This window comes from Oncorhynchus mykiss, chromosome 14, assembly GCF_057628025.1.
Source record: "Oncorhynchus mykiss isolate SJ-2025 chromosome 14, ASM5762802v1, whole genome shotgun sequence".
Taxonomy (NCBI): domain Eukaryota; kingdom Metazoa; phylum Chordata; class Actinopteri; order Salmoniformes; family Salmonidae; genus Oncorhynchus; species Oncorhynchus mykiss.
In genome coordinates this window covers 3,381,441-3,402,167 of record NC_143035.1, presented here as the reverse complement: position 1 = coordinate 3,402,167, position 20,727 = coordinate 3,381,441, and the positions used below count along the sequence as shown (strand labels likewise).

The window sequence follows — 20,727 nt, the reverse complement described above, 5'->3', positions numbered from 1 at the left end:
ATTACACAACCAAGGAAATCGCCCCGGGCTAAAACCTCCCCTAACCCGGATGACGCTAATATCGAATATTGAATGGAATTTGTGCCACAAATGCTAAAATGTTAGCATGTGGAAACAGTGCCAGGGAAACTAAACCAAACCAAAGCATGGATTGCTGTCATACCTTGTCCATAGACTGCTTAAAGGGTAATGAAACCAACGTGCCATTTTGTTTTTGGTTGAACTATCCCTTTAAGAACATAAGCTGAAAGTATTGACGGAGCTCTGATTATAATAAAGGTTACTTCAGGATTTCTTGAAAAAAACATTGCTGAGGCCAACTGGGAACATTTCCGTTTCTCTATTTCTTCCTGAGCAATATTTTCTTTCTGAGCAAACTAGCCAGACCCAACACTATTATTCAGTAGTATCCAAATGTACTGGATTCCTTGTTCATATGAATACATTTGTTGTTACATAATTCAACGTACATCCCATACAATAGACCTACCACAGATATTTATGAGTGGTACAGGACGGCAATAACCCAGTCACAGGCATTAAGGAAGAAGCATATTAACTTGTTGATTTCCAGTATAATGTCGTGTGTGGAGGATTGGTGGTGGAGTGAGAATGTGCTGACTCATGGGCGATCCCGCCTGCCCTGCTACACTCCTCCGCCTGCCCGGCCTGGCTTGTGGGGAGAAGGTTGCATGCCCCCCTGATAAATCACACTGTCATTGCACATCAGTGTATATCAATCTGTGCTCCAAAGCTCCCCCATTTAGAGAATTGCTGAAGTGTTACTGCAGTGACATTGGGGATGACACTGCAGCATAATGGGACTATTTTCCCCTCATTCTCTCACTCCTCTCTGTACCCCACCAATACCATGCCCAAATCCAACACAATGCCACAGAAGAAAAGTTAATCTGCTGTTTCTCTCCGGCAGCCAAAACAGGAAATACTGAGACATTGTCTCCTGAGCCCTCTGGGATGGGACCTACCTTGTTATTGCCAACATATGCTCCCAGGATATTGTTTGTGTGCATGGGGGGTAAATCCCTGCATTACCAGAACATTCTGTTAACTTTAAATGTTGTTGTCGCCGTCTTCACTATTTGTGGGAAATATGGAGTTACTGTATGATGGCTAATGTGCAGGCTGTTCATTATGCAGTATATTGTACATTCTGAGTGTTTGATTCAGTGAGTTGAGTGATATGCTGTCCCCCAAGTTATAGGGAAAATCAAAGATGGCGTCTTGCCTCTACACAAGAAATGATCTCAAAACGCTGTGATCTTCCAGTGGAACCGGACCAAACTGAAATGGTGACCCCCTTGGCTTGGGTATAGAAACTCCGTCTGTTTGGGCACTCAGCTATGCTGTCGGTAATGAGCGATCAGGCAGGCCATTGAAGGAGTGTAATGGGACGTACAGATGGATGTAAATGTCCACATTACAGCTAGTAAGTCTCTTAGAGCAGCACCACAGAACATTACTCTAACGGCAGCAGGCTCTGCACTAGCCTTCCATCACTGTGACAAATGAGCACAACATAGTGGCTGGATACTTTCCTGCTCCCAACAGCCAACAAGATCCTCTCTAGGATTTTAGAGTGTACCACTATAGCCCTGTTTTGCTATGGACTGGCTATAAATTGACATTTAGATGAAATGTGGTCTTTATTATTATTATTGTTACATGCTTCAAAGCAAGTGGAAGTTAACTGCAGATAATAACGTAGCTATATTAGATCCATAGAGTAGTACAACACTTACAACTTAATTGTGATATGAAAATGTACTTTGATAGAGCATGTATTTTTTCTATTCAATGCAGTATCTCTTGGCAATAGTAACAGAGCAGCTATGATTTTGGGGTTATTGTGCTCTGCAGAGAAAGATAACATTGTCTTCTTCTCTCAGAATGTGGAGGAGAAGTAAGGGGGTGTGGAATCAAGCTGTCAGAGCGAGCTGTCTGTGTCTGTCTGTACAGCAGGCAGGGAGGCAGGCAGGGAGACATGGGGCTGTGGTCTGTTACACTATGAGGCTCTAGGATTGGAAGAGAAAAGAGAGTCAGTCCTCATGGTGCCCGATTGAGGAAAAAGTGGTTATAATCAAGCGTGGCAGTCAAAGGTAATAACAAGGTCAGTGAATTGTGAAAATCAATAGGGAATTAATCAATATAAGTAAATACCACAGTTTCGAGCAGATTGTTTCATTTTTTTAAATACAGGACCGTTCTGACTCATATGCAACACCAAAGGCTCTATTAATGTAAAAAATGCAATTTCACAAACATGTTGAAAATGTCCAATAGCAAACCCCCAAATATCTTTTGTCACCCAATATACAGCAAAACATTGATCATGTGGACTGGGACATGTTCCGGGTAGCCTCAGAAAATAATATTGACGTATACGCTGATTCGGGGAGTGAGTTTATAAGGAAGTGTATAGGAGATGTTGTACCTATTGTGACTATTATAACCTACCCTAACCAGAAACTGCGGATAGATGGCGGCATTCGCGCAAAACTGAAAGCGCAAAGCACCGCATTTACCATGGAAAGGTGAGTGGGAATATGGCAATCAAACAAGTGAAAAGTCAGTATAGAGACAAAGTGGAGTCGCAATTCAACGGCTCAGACACGAGACATACAGTATGTGATAGGGTATATAGACAATCACGGACTACAAAAGGAAAACCAGCCACTTCACGGACGCCGACGTCTTGCTTCCAGTCAAACTAAACACTTCTTTGCCCGCTTTGAGCATAATACAGTGCCACTGACGCGGCCCGCTACCAAGGACTGTGGGCTCTCCTTCTCCGTGGCTGACGTGAGTAAGACATTTAAACGCATTAACCCTCGCAAGGCTGCCGGCCCAGACGGCACCCCTAGCCGCACGCGCAGACCAGCTGGCCAGTGTATTTATGGACATATTCAATCTCTCTCTATCCCAGTCTGCTGTCCCCACATGCTCCAAGACGGCCACCAGTATTCCTGTTACCAAGTATGCAAAGGTAACTGAACTAAACGACTATCGCCCCGTAGCACTCACTTCTGTCATCATGAAGTACTTTGAGAGACTAGTCAATGATCACATCTCCTCCACCTTACCTGTCACCCTAGACCCACTTCAATTTGCTTACCGCCCCGCCCCGATAGGTCCACAGACTATGCAATCGCCATCACACTGCACACTGCCCTATCCCATCTGGACAAGAGGAATACCTATGTAAGAATGCTGTTCATTGACTATAGCTCAGCATTCAACACCATAGTATCCTCCAAGCTCATCATTAAGCTTGAGGCTCTGGGTCTCAACCCCGCCCTGTGCAATTGGGTCCTAGACTTCCTGACAGGCCGCCTCCAGAGGGTGAAGGTAGGAAACAACATCTCCACTTCGCTGAACCTCAACACTGGGGCCCCACAAGGGTGCGTGCTCAGCCCCCTCCTGTACTCCCTGTTCACCCATGACAGCATGGTCATGCAAGACTCCAACTCAATCATCACAACAGTAGTAGGCTTGATTACCAACAACGACGTAACAGCGTACAGGGAGGAGGTAAGGGCACTCGAAGTGTGGTGTCAGAAAAACAACCTCTAACTCAATGTCAACAAAACAAAGGAGATGATCGTGGACTTCAGGAAACAGCAGAGGTAGCACCCCCTATCCACATCGATGGGACAGTAGTGGAGAAGGTGGAAAGTTCCTCTGCGTTTACATCACGGACAAACTGAAAATGGTCCACCCACACAGACAGTGTGGAGGCGGAATAAATTTGGCTTGTCACCTTAAACCCTCACAAACTTTTACAGATGCACAATTGAAATGTATTGGCTGTATCACCGCCTGCTACGGCAACTGCACCATCCACAACCGCAACGCATCACCAGGGGGAAACTACCTGCCCTCCAGGACACCTACATCACCCAATATCACAGGAAGGCCAAAAATATCATCAAGGACAACAACCACCCGAGCCACTGCCTGTTCACCCTGCTACCATCCAGAAGGTGAGGTCAGTACAGGTGCATCAAAGCTGGGACCGAGAGACTGAAAAACAGCTTCTATCTCAAGGCCATCAGACTGTTAAACAGCCATCACTAACACAGCAAGGCTGCTGCCTACATACAGTCTTGAAATCATTGGCCACTTCAACAAATGGATCACTAGTCACTTTAATAATGCAACTTTAATGATGTTTACATACTGTATCTTGCATTACTCATCTCATACTGTATGTATAAACTGTATTTTAAACCATCTATTGCATCTTGCTTATGCCGCTCTGTAATTTCTCATCCATATATTTATATTTATATATTCTTATTACATTCCTCTACTTAGATTTGTGTGTATCAGGTAGTTGTTGTGGAATTGTTAGATTACATGTTAGATATTGCTGCACAGTCGGAACTAGAAGCACAAGCATTTCGCTACACTTGCAATAACATCTGCTAACCATGTGTATGTGACCATTACAATTGGATTTGATTTGAAAACCAGACAGAATTAGAAAGGAAACTGTCTTTTCAATTATACAAATCTAACACAGGTCCTGCCAGACCCCGCTTGTCAAAAACAAAAGATGATAAAGTTGGAAGTGAGGCTGCCATAATGATATTCAGGTCATCAAGCTCATCCAAAGTTCCTAAATTATAACGAGAGCTGCGCTGAGGATGACAGAGCTCTAATTCACTACCTTGTCATGCTAAATAATATAGACGTAAAATCAATACCAATATGCTGTTTAAAAGCTTGAAGTCAACCACCAGGTCGCTGGCAACACCAGACACACAATACTGCGAGGCTACAATTAGGCTGTATTGATTAACCAATTATCCCTCAGTGGACCACTATGGATGGTAATGATCTATTAATACTAATTTCATTATTCAACTGTTCGTCAACAATATTAAAGAGTCCCCCTTTTTAATAATGCTGTATTCATTAGAATTGTCACCAGATCTGGAGTGACTGGGCCTTTCTTTCTGCTTATCGTGACACAATGTGAATCCTAATGAAAAGAAAAAGAAGCAAGGAAAGAGAAAGAGAAGAAGAAAGAGACGCAGGAGGGGTCCAAGGCCGATGCTGCACTGTGTCAAACCATAGACTCCCTCAGTGACTCAGTTTATTCAGTGTTAAAAAAACACTGCGATGGCCTCTGGATTTAAACACGGTAGGAGTTTACTAATTCTACTTTGGATAGGGTGCACTCTCAGATTGCAACACCACATTAGCGTTACACACTCTTATCTATTATCTCTTCCGATTTGCATATTTGCAGTGAGACATCAAAGTTCGTGTAATGCAGCTCTTATGACTGAATTGATATGTGTAGACAGATTTGCATATCTGCTCTGTTTCCTCTCCTAAGATGATCTTTTGAGAGTAAAAGAAAAAAAAAACTATTCTCAGGAGGAAATGTCTCTAGGTGACATAATGCAATTAGCTTGACCAGTGACTGAGAGTGTTTCCTGTCGATGGACAAATGAGCCTATTCATGCTTCTAATTTTCCAACTCACTGAGCGAATCAAATTGAAGAGTCCCCACTGTGCTGCTTCCATCGGTAATCACTGGGTATCAACTCACCTTCAAATAATACATCTCTCCTGACCCGGATAGAGGTCTCTGATAACTTTCTATACCAGGTTTATTAGAGCTGTTAACACAGACAATGAGCGCTCACTTCAACTTCCTTTGTCACCTCACCTGACACCTATTCATATGAGACATCCATTAGAGCGGGCGTTTAAGAGGTGCCTCCAGAGTAAAAGTCCTCCAATGGTACTGTTCAGAATGTTAATGGGTAAACTTGAGATAATATAAGGTATTGGGATTCAACTAAAGTAAGTAGGCCTATAGTGTTAATGCTACTCAGTATGGCTCTGTGTAAAAGCCCAAGTCTAATTTAGTCAAATCTCATGTTTGCAACAGTTTCTGAATTTCACATAACTCTTTCAGTCAAATCTGCTAAAGGTGTAATATATAATGCACTCACAAAGGCAGTTGCTTGGGGACAAGGTTTAGGGACATGCCCTAAACTATATTGCCCAGTACAGTGGTATGTCCCTCACAAATGTGTGTGTGTAATGTGTGTGTAATGTGTGTGTGTGTGTGTGTGTGTGTGTGTGTAGTGTGTGTGTGTGTGTGTGCGCGCGAGAAAGGAGAGAAAAGGTAACCCCCTCTGGCAAGAGAGAGTGACAGGCAATCGATTCCTCTCGACGCCAGCCCTGTCATGCCTCATCTGGGGAAGACGCCTGGCCGTCGTGTGTGTCCTGACAAGGTGTGGACTTATTTAACATGAAACCCAAGTATTCCAGAGCTTTTGACTCTGCTGAAACAAATGTGTTTATAGTCCGGTGGCGTCACTTGGCATATGAAGACAAACAGGACACGCTGGTGTCTAGGGACAGGCCATACATCCTGCTCTTTCCCTTTAGCTTATTATCAAACACCCTTCTCCTCTCCTCTCTCCTCCCCTGTCCTCCTCTCCACGACTGCAGTCTCGCCCTCCTCTCGTCTCCTCAGCAGGAACAACGCGTAGCTGCACTACTTTAGGACCCGTGACCACACGCATTTAGATATGGGACCACTTCAATCTGCTTTAGCAGTAGGCTTAACTCCTAATTGAATGTATCTGCTTCACCTGCTTGCAATGTGATCTATCCAAGGTTTGACCGCAGTGTTTTGGGTTGTATGTGTCCGGTTATTCAATCTTAATGCATTTTCAGTGTCGAAACAAGTCAAATCCATTTTGGGTATCATTTGATATGCATATGCTGGTTTACAGATATGTGACACAGCTCAGATTCCCTGAGTAAAGGAGGGAGGATAATCACAGGTAATGTACTGTACTACAGACATACTTCACAAGCATTTAAATGTTTCAACGTTTACAGCCATTTATAAACATTTATAGTATATAAATATAGCAATCACAAATATTTCTAAACTGCAATATACTTTAAATACAGTTCATTGGAAGTATTTAAAATGGTTTAGTGCATATATTTTATAAACGGCATATATGCCCTACATCTTTTCGGCTGTTTTCAGTGGTATCTGTATAGGTACCATTGACAATAATTTCCCTTACCACAGAAATATAAATTTAGTTTAGAATCATGCACGTCTTATTTTTGTTCTGTAAGCTTCTTAATATTTGATGGACTAACCTTTCCTTGAGGACATTCAAGCACCATTTGTAAAAAAAAATCATACTCTCTCTGACGCACATAGTTTTCTGTTGCCAGAAAACCACTTAATATTACTTTTTTTGGGGAGGCAATTCTATCTGCTGGATTGAACTGCTCCTTACTCTTAACATGTTTGGTAAATTAATGGGCTCATATTTTCCCCCAAAAGACCCAAAGGATACTTTTTCTTGTTCTCCATTTCACTTCTCCTAAGAAAATAAAAAAAAGTAGTCACGCTGATCTTGGGAAAGAGCAGGACAAAGCCCATGTGAACACAGACAATTTCATGATGAATTATGAGGTAATAAAATAAATAGGTCATGGGGTTTCCACATGGGTAAAAAGGTAGCCAAGAGGCTCGAGTCTAAAGGCAGAACTCGCAGGCCTAGCTGAGAAGGAGGGAGCCAGGAAGAGAGGATTCAGGATTCATGCACGGCACATCATCTCTCCCATTGTTGACTTAACCGGCTGCGGAAGGTGTTACCATATTTGAATGAGTTTCGGAGACGCATGACCGTGGTAACTCACCTCTCACAGTAACTGTTAAATTTAGCCTGAACGCAATGTTCTTTCATAAGAGGAATTTTACTTTGAAATGCATTTTGAAATATTTATGACCAGGGTGCTGACTATGGAGAGGGAGAAGAGGCTTTTCTTGGTCATTCTGGTTTTTGGGCACAAATCTGAGCCTTTGCCAAGGTTTAGCCTCCTCTACACTCTGCGTGAGTTCAGTACTGTATTGCTACTATACTGCAGGCCATTCAGTAGCAGATTGTCCCTACAGGCTCCTTCCAAGGACTTATCGTTGGCTCTGTTGTTGCCTCTTACCATGTCACATGAGGATAGTGAAATACATTTTATTCATTTAGCAGATGCTCTTATCCAGCAATAAGGGTTAAGTGCATTGCTCAAGGGCACATTGACAAATCTTTCACTTAGTCAGCTCGGGATTCAAACCAGCGACCTTTCGGTTACTGGCCCAATGCTCTTAACTGCTAAGCTACCTGCCGCTCGTTGAATACTGAAATAAACAAAGGTGTCATACAATGCTACAGTAATACAAGTCATATGGACCCAAACACGGTAGCTTAAAACAGTTCCTGACCAGCAACCCCATTAATATCCCTCCTCTAAGAAAGTAGGCAAGCCCCCTGCACCCTGGAAGCCTGAGTGTCCTGATTGACCTCTCTGTGTGCTTAAAGCTAACTAACCCAGGCCTTGTCTAACCCTGGCTTGGCTCACCACCCAACCAGCAGCCTACTAACATGGCATCTGATCCTACGGGTCAGCGCCCCAGGCAGGCTGTAAACCATGTGGAATCCAGCTCCAACATTACACCACTCACTGGAACTAGCCCGCCTAGCGCTTAGCTTAGCAGAAGGCATGTGAGTAAGTGAACAAACAATGGCTCAGTTAACCGACAAGACAAGCATATTCTTCAAATATCAGTGAAGCAGATGTCTTTCATTTTAGCAGATAATATTAGCCTCTGTTCTTGCTTTGTAATGCTAGCTCATTGAATACTGTTGTTTAGTGAAGCATAGTACTGTGTCTGTTTTGGTCCCTGAGTTGCATGTAAAATAATGTGTGTGTGTGTCTGTCTGTCTCTCTTTCTGAGTGTGTGTGTGTGTGTGTGTGTGTGTGTGTGTGTGTGTGTGTGTGTGTGTGTGTGTGTGTGTGTGTGTGTGTGTGTGTCTGTTGAGAGTTAGAATAGTACAATACACAAGGTGCAATTTAGAAAATTGCATCAGTAGTTTTCGTCTTGTTATGCCACTCACAGACAGTCACTCAATTAGCCCATGTCAGCAAAAGAAAAATAGATTGGTCAATTTGTCTAGTTAATCTAGCCAGCTATCTAAACTTGTAGTAATCGTGGCTGAATTACCGACCGGGCACGCACGGAACGTGCCCAGGGGCCCTGACCTCCAGGGGGCCCCCATTGATTTTGTTAGTCACTCTCGTTCAGATATAAACCTCATGAATGATATGGCAAACTGTTGATTTCCGCCTAAATAGACATACCCAAAACCCAATTGTTTTTCATGAGATGGCAATAAACAATAACTGGTAATGCTGCATAGTTTCAAAAAGGTCTGGAACTCACATTTCTGGTAAAAAAAAATAGTTATACATTGCTGAGGTATACTCACTGTTGAGGACACAAGCTCAAGTCATAATACAAATATTATGAAAATATAAAAAATCATCAGATTTTTTTCCTATTCAACAAAAGTGGGTCAATATAGTTTTAATTATAAATGACTTACTTTCAGAGTTCAACTTTTAACTGTCAAATAAATATGATCATACTTAGTGACGGTACAATATTGGGCACCATTTCATATAAATGACAGAGACTTTTCTGCCCAACGTTCTCTGAGCTGCCCCGAGACACCATTCAAATATGTGCAGACACGTTACAACTTCAGCTTTAAAGACAAAGTGATCTCGTCCGCCGGTGACCAAAAGAAGGTGGCGCTGTTCAAATTCTATGAAATGATTTGATATGTTTCCCTGATGAGAGCTATAAATCCAACATTACAGCGAGATGAAACTACTATCGTTGCATCCACAAGACTCTCCTGTTCCATATGCGCTTCTGCAAGCACAGCTATGAGTTTCACAGGCACAGGATATCTCACAGCTGCGGATTGCAACAGCATACAGTATATGAATCAGGGACAGGTAGCGCTTTTAGGGAGTTGTTGTGCAATTGATGTTGTGCCGTTCACAGTCGGAACCTGGCCAGAACCGCTCCAAGTCCCCTATACAAAAGGGACTTAAATATGGGAAAATGTGTAGAAAAGCAGCAATGTAGGTATACAACTGCAACAACAACAAGACGGTCCAATAAAGAAAATATATTTGTTTACCTTTTGTTAATAAAATACTTTATCTGCTTAGAGAGCCCTCTGTATGTATTAAATTATAGTTTTTAATCCCAGTGCTGAGTTAATCGTTGTTAGTTGCTTTTCCTTCAGTCTGTAGTCCAACTCATCCCAATTGGGTTTAGGTCGCATTTAAATCTTTATTTAACTAGGCAAGGCAGTTAAGAACAAATTCTTATTTACAATGATGGCCATCCAGGGAACAGCCTTGTTCAGGGGCAGAACGACAGATTTCTTGTCAGCTCAGGGATTTGATCCAGCAACCTTTTGGTTACAGGCCCAAAGCTCTAACCACTGCCGCTACTTGTGTAGCTAATAGGCTATGTGTTTGTAGATCGACTGAGGTGAATGAAGTTACAGCAATCAATGTGATAATGTCTGGAGTAATTTTCTCTTGTTTTTGCTGTTCTTCAAATAGCATTTCAGAGGTTTTTACAGCCCTGTGTGTATGTGTGTTGCAGTTTGCATGGTGTTAGAACTGTCTTTCACTCTGTATTGTCTGGTTAAGGCTCCTATCTGTTTCAGTTTCATTGCTGTATGTCTGTGGTGGACTCGTAGCTGGGTGTAGTTTCCGTGTGTTTCTGTTCTGTTTGTAGTGTAGCTACAGTCAGAGTCAGTGCTGCCTGCCTAGTGCAGTCTTGGGGCTCCAGCAGATTGGCTCCGCTCTGTTTCAGAGGGGGGCTAAGCAGGCAGGCAGGCAGGCAGGCAGGGTGAATGAGCTGGGGGGTTGATTTCACACTGCAGTTGGCAGCTGCTCTTCCTGCAGTCAAGACCCAGCACACACCCCAAGGGTCAGACTCACTGGCCTGGAATCCCAGCCTGCCTGCTTGCCTGCCTGCTGCATGACAGAGGCAGCAGAGGAGGAACAAGCCCAAAATGTGAATAAATAAATCCATCTCACGTCACAGTGGTTGCCAGCGTTTACACTGAAGGCTGATGCATCACAGACACACAGTGACGCTCCACTATGCTCCTGTGATAAATGGTGTGTCTCCGCAGTGCATCCGGTTTACAGCCGGTCGCACAGTGTTTTATCTTTGAGAGGAATGGGCATGAGAATATTAAGTGTAAGAGTGCAAAAGTGCAAAAGTGCATCCTGCGTTTGGACGTTGATGTACATTTTTTACGTTTTACGTTTACGTTCTGCGTTTCACGGCAGCTAATTTCAGATCACGTCATTCTGAATGATGATCGTGGCCAGCTGTCAAACGCGTTTTAGCATTGTGCACATATAATACAAACATTCACACAACAATATCAAACAAAATCATACTATACATGTAATCAGACATATACATACAGTATGTGCACACCCACATGATATGAGGGGCTCACCTGTGACTTTGAGCTCTGTGGTCCTTCTCACCACCCGGCTGCCATACTTGAGCTCACAGGTGTAGTTCCCCCCGTCGTCCTCCTGCACCTCAGGGAACCAGATGTTGGTGGTGTTCACCATGATGGAGCTCCGCCATGTCTTCTTCTCACACTCCTAGACAGACAGGACACCACGTCAACAGCACACCATGTTATATCATGTCACTTTCAACTCTTTTTAGTTTAGTTTAATAAGATACCCATTAGTCCACCAGAGCTAACCTTCATGGGTTCATATACAAAGACTAGCACTGCATCCCAAATGGCATCCTATTCCCTATACAGTGCACTAATTTCAACCAGAGCCCTATGGGAATTTTCTGAGAATAAGGGTTGTTACCTTATACCAGGTCATCTGGGGCTGCTTGTAAGGGGCGAGGTAATCCTCGATGTCGGGGCAGTTGATCATCTTGCTTTTAGTGATCTCGGCTTTCTCCAGGTGGCGTATTTTACTGTTGAAGCACAGGCCCTCGTCGTTCTCCTCCACCGCCAAGGACATGGACACCTTCATGCAGTAGGTGGAGTTTCTGCAGGCAGGGAGCATAACACAGGAGGCTTTATGTTTCCCCAAGTTCACCTCTAGCCAACAGTCATCACACACACAAAAGCACACATCGATTTCTCCAGGGGGTTTCATCTGTAAACCAGCAGAGATCTTAAACACTGCCATTCATTCCATCAATGCCTCCCTGCCTACCTGTGATGATGTGAAGTGGGGGCTCTTTTTACTTTTTTAGTTTCCAGTTAACCACATCAAGAACAATGGGCAAGTTGAACATGGAGGTTACCTGAATGAAATAGTTCAAAATGCTTCAATTAGTAAAGAGATGTGGCTCCCCCTGAAGTGGCAAGAGCACATGCTGTATGGAGAATGAATTAGCATATTATTTCAATAGGCACCAGCCAGAAGTACAAGTCTCCTTCAGGGAGGCATGTGTCAGGGCAAGTGACACCCAGTTCTGCACGCAGCTTCTGCCATGGTTACCACACAAGGCTACAGTACGTAGAGAGTGACTGCTGCATCCCCCTCCAATTGAAAATGCATGAGGGACTTCAGGCATAGGATTGCCCTGCAGTGGCATTGTGTGTCAGCCTCTCAAACGCTAAGGCTCCCTGAACCTCCACTAGTGAATACAGTCTGTTTGATGCAAAGATTTAACATTTCGGCATGAACCATTTAGTTGGTTTTAGACTGGGACATCAGACGGATTTGTGTGTGTGTGTGTGTGTGTGTGTGTGTGTGTGTGTGTGTGTGTGTGTGTGTGTAGATTGTCTGACATATCCGCTGTTTTGTGTGTGTAGAATTCCTGGCTGCGGTCCCAGGCAATAGAGATAGAGAGTACAGCTGTCCTGGGCTACTTTATTTACTCGAAGAGAAAATGAACTATGACTAAAATACTGTTCACAAGGGCGCTCACTGTGTCTGGTGACAACAGTCTCATATCGTGACAAATAATGGACAAACAGAGGACAGATGTGTGAAGTCACTTAGGACAAAATGAGGAGGCTATTCTCACTGGTCTGTTACTGACAATTAGCTGGAAGTTAATCACACTGCATAACTATTGTGCAAGCCTGATCCGACTGCTTCCACTGCATTAATAATTAATCACTCTCCTCCTGCAATTACGTTCATATGAAAATGCTCAGGTTACAGCTCGCCAATTTAATTATATGCTCAATAAAGAGGTATTTCGGTGTTTTTCGCGGTTCATGTTTACGTCTGTTAATGTGAGCTTCAAATTAATTTTACAATGAATCTAACACGCCAACTTTCAAGATGCTGCCCACCCAGCTGAGTCCGTCCGTCCGTCTCATGGGTCAGTATGCTCGGGCTATTAACACTCTTGAGACATGAATGAATAAGCATTGAGAACTTCCATTAGCCTGCATGACTTCCTTCCAAGCTGATTTTACATGTAATTTCCCCTACACAGGTTTCTGTGTGAGCCGGGGCACAGAGAGCCAAACTGTGTACATGCTCTCATAGCAGAGGTCAACCGGGCTTCAGGCTCTATCCACAGTGGATCTCAGTAAATGACCATAACACATTAACGGTGCTAAGTAGTTTCCTATATCGCTGGAGGACCAGAGGTCAAAGTAGGAGCCCTTAATTGCAGCAATCTGATCTTGGAGCTCTATGGGGTAAACATCCATAGACGACCGAGAAAGTGACTGAGGCCCTGCTGCAGGCAGGTCGGCCATGTTGTTCTGTTCTGCTGCTTTGTCTCAGAACCACCTGAGAAAGTACATGGCCTGCGAACAAACATCTGGAAGAGGCTTGTCTGTGGAGATCACTTGCGATTTGTGTCTCAGCAGCAGTGACATCACAGCTCCCAGCCCTGGAGGAGAAGACATACAGTACACAGGACAGCTCTCCAGGGCACCCTGCCACGGGCATTCCACTCACACAGGGAGAGGATAAGGAGGAAGTTGAAGGTGAAATCGTATGATTAATTCACTGATAATGAACCTTATTCTCTGCCTTTCCTCCACAAGCCCTAGCTCTCATGTAACACTCTCTGTGGATGGAAGATGGGCCTAGGTGGACCCAAGGGCCAATTAAACTGACTGACAAAAGTGTTGCTCTATGAGCGTCATAGAAATGAGTACTGTCTGCCACTGTGATTTGACCTGTTTTCATTATGGATTGTCTGCTGAGATGGCCTATACCACAGAGAGCAGAATCATGGCACTTAACACAAATTTTTCATAGAGATTAAACATTATATTTAATTAGAAGGCACTAGTCCATCCATTTGTCGATGACGGAAAAGGAATAAAAGTGAATTATGTAGTTTAGTTTGAAATGGTTGATCCTATTGGTATGAATTATGATGCATTGCTAAAGCTTTCTGAGCTTATGAATGGTTTTATCGGGTCCCCAGATGCTATTGCAAGTCTCTAAAACTCTATATGGGGAAACTTTCCTATGCAATCTCCCGCCTCGCTTGCACTGGAGTTTGAAAATGACACAGTAAACTCTTTGAACTTAATAAAGGGGCTTAATAAAGATGGATTTCAGAGAGGGAGAATTTTACATGCAACAGTTTGAATCTAAATGTAGGCCAATTCCATTGATCAAAATGGGGTAGAAATTCTATTTCTACCATTTCCACGTAAGAGAGGGAAGAAGAGGGAAATTTAATAACGTTTTAAATAGGTGTGCTAAATATTTCACAGAGAGCATGAACCACCAATTTCATTTCAATAGAAACCACTCTAAGAATGAACCATGATGGCCCGACTCCTTTAGCTATTAAACCTCCGATGTAAATGACCTTTAAAAAATATATATTTTTTAAACCCTCTCGCTCTCTCTCTCTTTCGTACGACACACCGAGCAGAAACAAAATGCTACAAGGAAATGAAAAACAGCCTTGGAAACAAACAGGTCAATGTGGAAAAGAATCAGAACACCTTAACACAACAAACAATGACGTTTCTGTTGACTCATGGGCCATTGTTTGTGATAAAACCTTCCAGATCACCAATCTGCAGTGGTTGGTCAGCCTGGATCAATGGGGTTTGTGGGATGTTCAAGGTTAAATGGGTGCGTGGGTTAAAAGGGTTAATAAGTCGGCCCCTATGGGGCTGCTATGTAGAGCAGCACATCAAAGATAAGAGGATTTTCTCCCGTCTCAAACCTGCTTACTGTGTGGTTGTCACGCACGCACACACACACACGCACACACGCACGCACACACGTACGTACGCACGCACGCACGCACGCACACACAGTAGTGTTCTTATACAGAGGGGGCAATAGTCCATGACCATCATTGTGGGGAGTCTCTAGAAAGACAGCTTTTCATCAGACACGCTGGAAAGAGAGAATGAGTCCAACCACACATCTCAGACGTCAAAACATTTCAAAAATATTTTTCCTCAAAATGCCAATTAGGAAGTATAATTAGGGGGTTAGGACAAGGACAGAGGGCAGTGGTCCAGCAAAAGACAACACTTTCACTCACCAATCTCTGGAGACCTGACCAGTTAATGGCATGGACACCCCAGTATTTCAGATGACAGGAAAAGTGTTCAGACAGGGGGAATAAAGTGGGTGAGATTACCCCGTCCCGATGAACACAGAACACAAGGCTTCACACCATGTAGTAAAGGTGCTGTGCACCATGACAAGCGGGTGGTCGTTCTTGCTAGCTATCTATCTACCCGCAGCCAGAGTCAAGGTGACTCCTCTGCTGGAGAGATAACATGCTATATGTGACCCGTTTCAAGAAACTAGGCATATGTTGCACGTCACTACTTCACAGGAGAGGCATTTGAAAGCCTTTTAAAATATTTGTACCAAAATGCGTTTTTTTGTTGTTGCAGAAATGCCTTCTGGAACATGTGAACTTTCTTATGCCTTAATAACAAATGTGTATGCCATCTGTAAATACAAATCAAATTGTTAAATGATGAGCCTAGTTAATTTAGCCACGAAAAAAGCCAGGAACCTTCCCACTAGCCCTGATTGGATGGGCTGGACATGCCAAGAGATGAGTTCAGATAACGTGAGTTGCTCAGTATATGAAGATAATTCTGGCTACTGCAGATTTTTGAAAGATATAACGTTGGACTGTTCTCAACATCATGGCTGCCCTGAACAGCTGAGCTGTAGAGGTTCATTCGTAGATTCCTTCGTAAATCATGTACCATTTTCTAGCTCTGAGTCTCTACTTATCCAACTTATCCAATGTAAAAAAAAAAAAAAAATTAAAATGTTGTTACATAAGACTGAATCGAGGCAGTGAGTCATATATGATGTTCTGCATGTCAGAGGCTTACAAATGAACATCTCAGCCACCCTGCCTAGCTGCCTCTCTGTGAGAATCTCTGTCTGTCTGACTGAACAAAAAAAGAACAATAATTTTTTGGGGGAATCTGTCTGAGAAAATAACTACATGGTTTTAGTTCTCAATAATACTGTCTCAGAAGGTATTTTTCTGGAGTCTAACATTCATTCACAAGAGAGATTATTGAAAAATAATGATTTTCTTATGTTTGGATTGATTAAAAAAATAAAATACTATCTACCTTAAGCGCAGTATCATATTGTGAAGCTTCACATTTCAAAACGATTACTCCTCGTCTAGTATGTTGGAACACAGTATTTTAACAGTGACTGTTTAAGTCTCGACCAGTAGTAATGTATTTACTGAAAACCTTCTGCTCAACCATTGTTTATAAGTTTAGTAAGACACACATAGATAAAACAAAGACATCTTAAGTAAGATTCGCTTAGATGTGACTCCATGAAAGCCAAACCGATCACTCTCCATTCCCTCTTTGTAGACATTTAGAAAAATAGTCTCAGCCCACAACAAATATACATTAGGTTTTGAGAGAGCTTAAAAGTTGATTCATGTCAAAGCTAAAGCCTGTGTGTTTAATATTTGAAAAGAACTGGCAGGCGTGGTAGCGTGGATTCAGACTGTGCCAAGCACCTAAGCGCCTTTCTCTCTGGCTCTCTCTCTAACGGGGTCCTAGATGGCTAGATTAATAGAAAGGTTAAAAACCTGGACCGCTTTGTAAGAAGAGGTCTGTGACACCCGGGCGATTGTAGAGAGGAGAATTATCTTATGAGGGGAGAAAAAGACAGGTGGCACAGATTACTCTTCAGACCTCTGGGGGAATAGCCTAGCTCAGGCTTGGCCACAGTTTAGTGAGAACACAGAAAAAAAACATGAGGCAGCCAGCCTGGCCGTACACAGTGGAAGATAATGAATATAAAAGTGCTCGGGAGTCTTTCAAGAGGCATCACTCAGACACTGGCAACGTGTTGTATTTTTCCTCGCCATAAAGTTATTGAACAAAGATAAATGCGTATCCATTGTTAGGGGGAAGGTGTGAAATGCTTCTACCTCCTTCAGTGCTGCTCAGACTAGCCTCGCTGGAGAGAATGAGAAATAAAGGGGTGGGGAATCTGTCTCTTGCGGCGCATTAGCCGGGCAGATTGCATCGACTCGTTCACTACAGCTTAACATGCCATGTTGGTGCTGTGTGTTTCACTGGCATGCAGGCATGATTAGTCATTGTTCATGTTCTAATAAAACAGAGGGCATTGCTGGAACTCTATATATCAAGGCTTTGATGGCAGGGCTAGTGTGTGTGTACGTGTACAAGTGTGTGTGTGTGTGTTTGTTTGTTTGTTTGTTTGCATGCATGTATGTATGTATGTATGTATGTATGTATGTATGTATGTATGTATGTATGAATGTATATGTGTGTGTGTGTGTGTGTGTGTGTAGTTTATGTGTATACGTGTGTGTGTGTGTGTGTGTGTGTGTGTGTGTGTGTGTGTGTGTGTGTGTGTGTGTGTGTGTGTGTGTGTGTGTGTGTAGTTTATGTGTATACGTATGTTTCTGTGTGTATATACAGTATGTGTGTCTTTGTGTGTATGTACAGTAGGTATGCATATGTGTTTTATTCCAAGTGGTCTTTGTAGGTGGCCTGGGCATTATCCTGAGTATTATCCCTCCTATGATTCCTCCATTCCAGAGCAATCCTGTCATTTCAGGCATAGCAGCCTCTGCAAATGTTATTTTACAACAATTCTCTCAGAAGCGTGTCACAGCTCCTGCACAGCTCCCCCATTTCACAGAGAGTACCTACCTACCTGCTTCTCTGTATGCTGATCATATTTTTTAACATTTATTATTATTAGGAGCTCCAATTGTATTCTTGGATATTATTCAAAAAAGCAGCATGGGAATCATCCAAAGGCCAAAACACCACTTATTTGGATTCCTGCTTCTTTGGCTCCAGGGATCAATCACCATTAATGGAAATAAAAACATGCAAAGAGACTCGTCTTCTCTTTTCACCTTGAACGCCTTTCACAGACAGTTAATTCAATTCGGAGGATATTGAGATGACTTCATAGAGATACAGCACTGTATAGATTACATTCAATAAGACATAGCACAGGGACAGGCTATTTCAATTTCAAGTGTTTTTTTTCTTCTTCTTCTCCTTCCAAATCTGTCGTTCCCAAGGCAAAAAAGAAAGTTCAGCTTGATGACTCTCTAGCTAGCTAACACATTGGAATGCATTGCACTTGGCTGTCTGAGCTGTGGCAGCTATGTCCAACTGGGTGGGAAAGTAAGTATAATAAGAGGCCCAGTGAAAGTGACAGGATCCTGCTCCTAATTAGACTGTCAGCATAGCGTGAGGGGAATAAAGTGCTGCACTTCTTTCCAGAGGAAAAAAACCTTATTATTGGCCAGGAAGAAGCATCAGCTTTGTCAGAGAGGAGCTGGATTATCATCTGTGGAAAGAGGATTTTTTTTGCTGAAACCTCTGTAAGATAATTGAGTAAGATATCCTAATTTCTTATTCCTCGACGAGGTACCTATCTTCTAGTAGCTAAGAAGCATGAAAATATATTTTTCCCTAGATGTTAGAAAGAGACCTTGTTGTTTGATGTCATAATCCCAGGAGGGAACTCCAACAACAGAACTCCTCGCATGGGACCTACACGAAAATGATTGATTTGATGTTAACTATTGTGGCAGAGCCTATTCTTTTGTCGAACGCCAGTTACGTGTTCCACAACACAAGTCAACCACAGTTCAGTGTTCCTGTCGAGCCTTGCAGGGGTGAACCAACCTCACAAGGCCAGTCATGCATTCCTCCACCAGGAAACTGAACATGGCATGCGATGAGGATGAGGATCCCTTCCGCCTCCTTATGCCGTGTGCCATCTCAGGGCTTGCTTGGCTGTTGTCGCGGTGTGTGTGCAAAGAGGGGGCTGTTTAGCATTACAATAGACACACTGACACACTACAGTAGCCTTGGAAAGTAGATGTAAAGTAGGTAAATAGGTCAATTAGGGCCTCTCAAACTACTGTACTGTTTGTGGGTGGGACCACGGGGGCCAGGATCCGTCATAATCTGTTACCCAATGAATTCCATTCCTGAAAAAGTTAGGCTGCCAATGGACTGTGAATGATTGGGGGGGGGGGGAAATGGTGTTTGTTTGGTTGAGGGTTAAGAAAAGCTTAAACGTTTGATTAAACTCCTCAGAGACGGAGTGACTAAATAAACCCACCTCAGGACACAGGTGTAGAAGCCGTTGTCCTCCAGCTCGGCTGAGCGGAACCAGATGGAGTCATCCTCCTTGCTGAGCCGATGGCCCGAGAAGATGATAGGCTCCTCCGAGTCCCCTTTGTTTTTGTACCAGATGAGCCGGAGCTTGGCGCTCTGGGCCATGGAGTAGTTGGTCCTGATGTAGCTGTAGAACAGGGCGCACTTCACCCTCACTGGTTCCCCTGCTAGGACCCGGTACCTCTTCAGGTCCACCGACCAATCAATGCAGCCATCCACTATGGAGGAGGAAGTTGTACATGGTTAGGAACTGATGGTTTGTGGAGTATGCTGTGGTACGCACACTAAAACACGGAACTAAGAGCCTAATCCTTATCCTACATATTGGAGCAATGCAAACCCAGCAGCATAATGGATCTATAGACAATGGAAGCTACTATACTGTCGGGGTAAAAATTCAAATGAAGCCTAAATAATTCACACTAGTTCCATGCATTTGGATGATTGTCATCTTATCACACGTTAATCTCCTCCATTTGGATTTTCATTTGCATCCACAAATCGCAGCTCTCTAGCTAGACTTCAAAGGCATTTCATGTTCTACTCTGTAATATGCAGCCTCTCTCGCCTCTCTCCATTGTCATCCATAGGTGAGGAGTGGTAAAAAAAATAGGGAAAAAAGTAACAACAGGAACCTGTAATGACAAGTCAATCAAGATTGCCTTTAATGGTGGTGAGCTTTTGAACCCGTGACACATGGTGAAACAATAGCATATGACAAGGAGAGGCAGGGAAGGTCATAGCCACTGTCACACTAATGCAGGGTTATTTAGGATACACCAGTTAGCAGCAAAGGAACTGCTGTTGTAGAAAGGCAAATAAGGCCTCGAGGCAAGGCAAAGAAGGCAATATACTTGAAAACACAGTTCATTTTCAAATAATGTTTAACTCTACTGTAAAAATGTTTACCTGTACTGTATATCTATGGACAAAAATTACTAGTGAATTGCCTAAAACAGAATGCTACACTCCCCATTGCGTGACTACTGTGCAGTATGTGCTTTCACGTTCCAAACCCCAAATGCCAGGTCAGCCAGTGACATGGCTGGACAACACATTCAAGACATGAAGTCAGTCTTTTTGTCATCAGTCATAATGGCCATTGACTCAGAGGAATAAAAATAAGGAGGTAAACTAGAAGAGAAAAGTAAGGTATCCCTCATTT

The 20,727-nt window shown here is 43.1% G+C and overlaps 1 protein-coding gene across 1 annotated transcript in view; it reads right to left on the bottom strand.

The window, feature by feature from the left end:
- Positions 1-20,727, bottom strand: part of LOC110488551 (X-linked interleukin-1 receptor accessory protein-like 2) — a 318,635-nt gene that overhangs the window by 104,094 nt on the left and 193,814 nt on the right. Inside the window, exons 3-5 of the mRNA XM_036942676.2 lie at positions 19,507-19,780; positions 11,791-11,977; positions 11,412-11,565 (exon numbers count right to left, since the gene is read on the bottom strand). Of these exons, the coding sequence (XP_036798571.1) occupies positions 11,412-11,565; positions 11,791-11,977; positions 19,507-19,780 (615 nt within the window). The remainder of the gene's footprint in view (positions 1-11,411; positions 11,566-11,790; positions 11,978-19,506; positions 19,781-20,727) is intronic.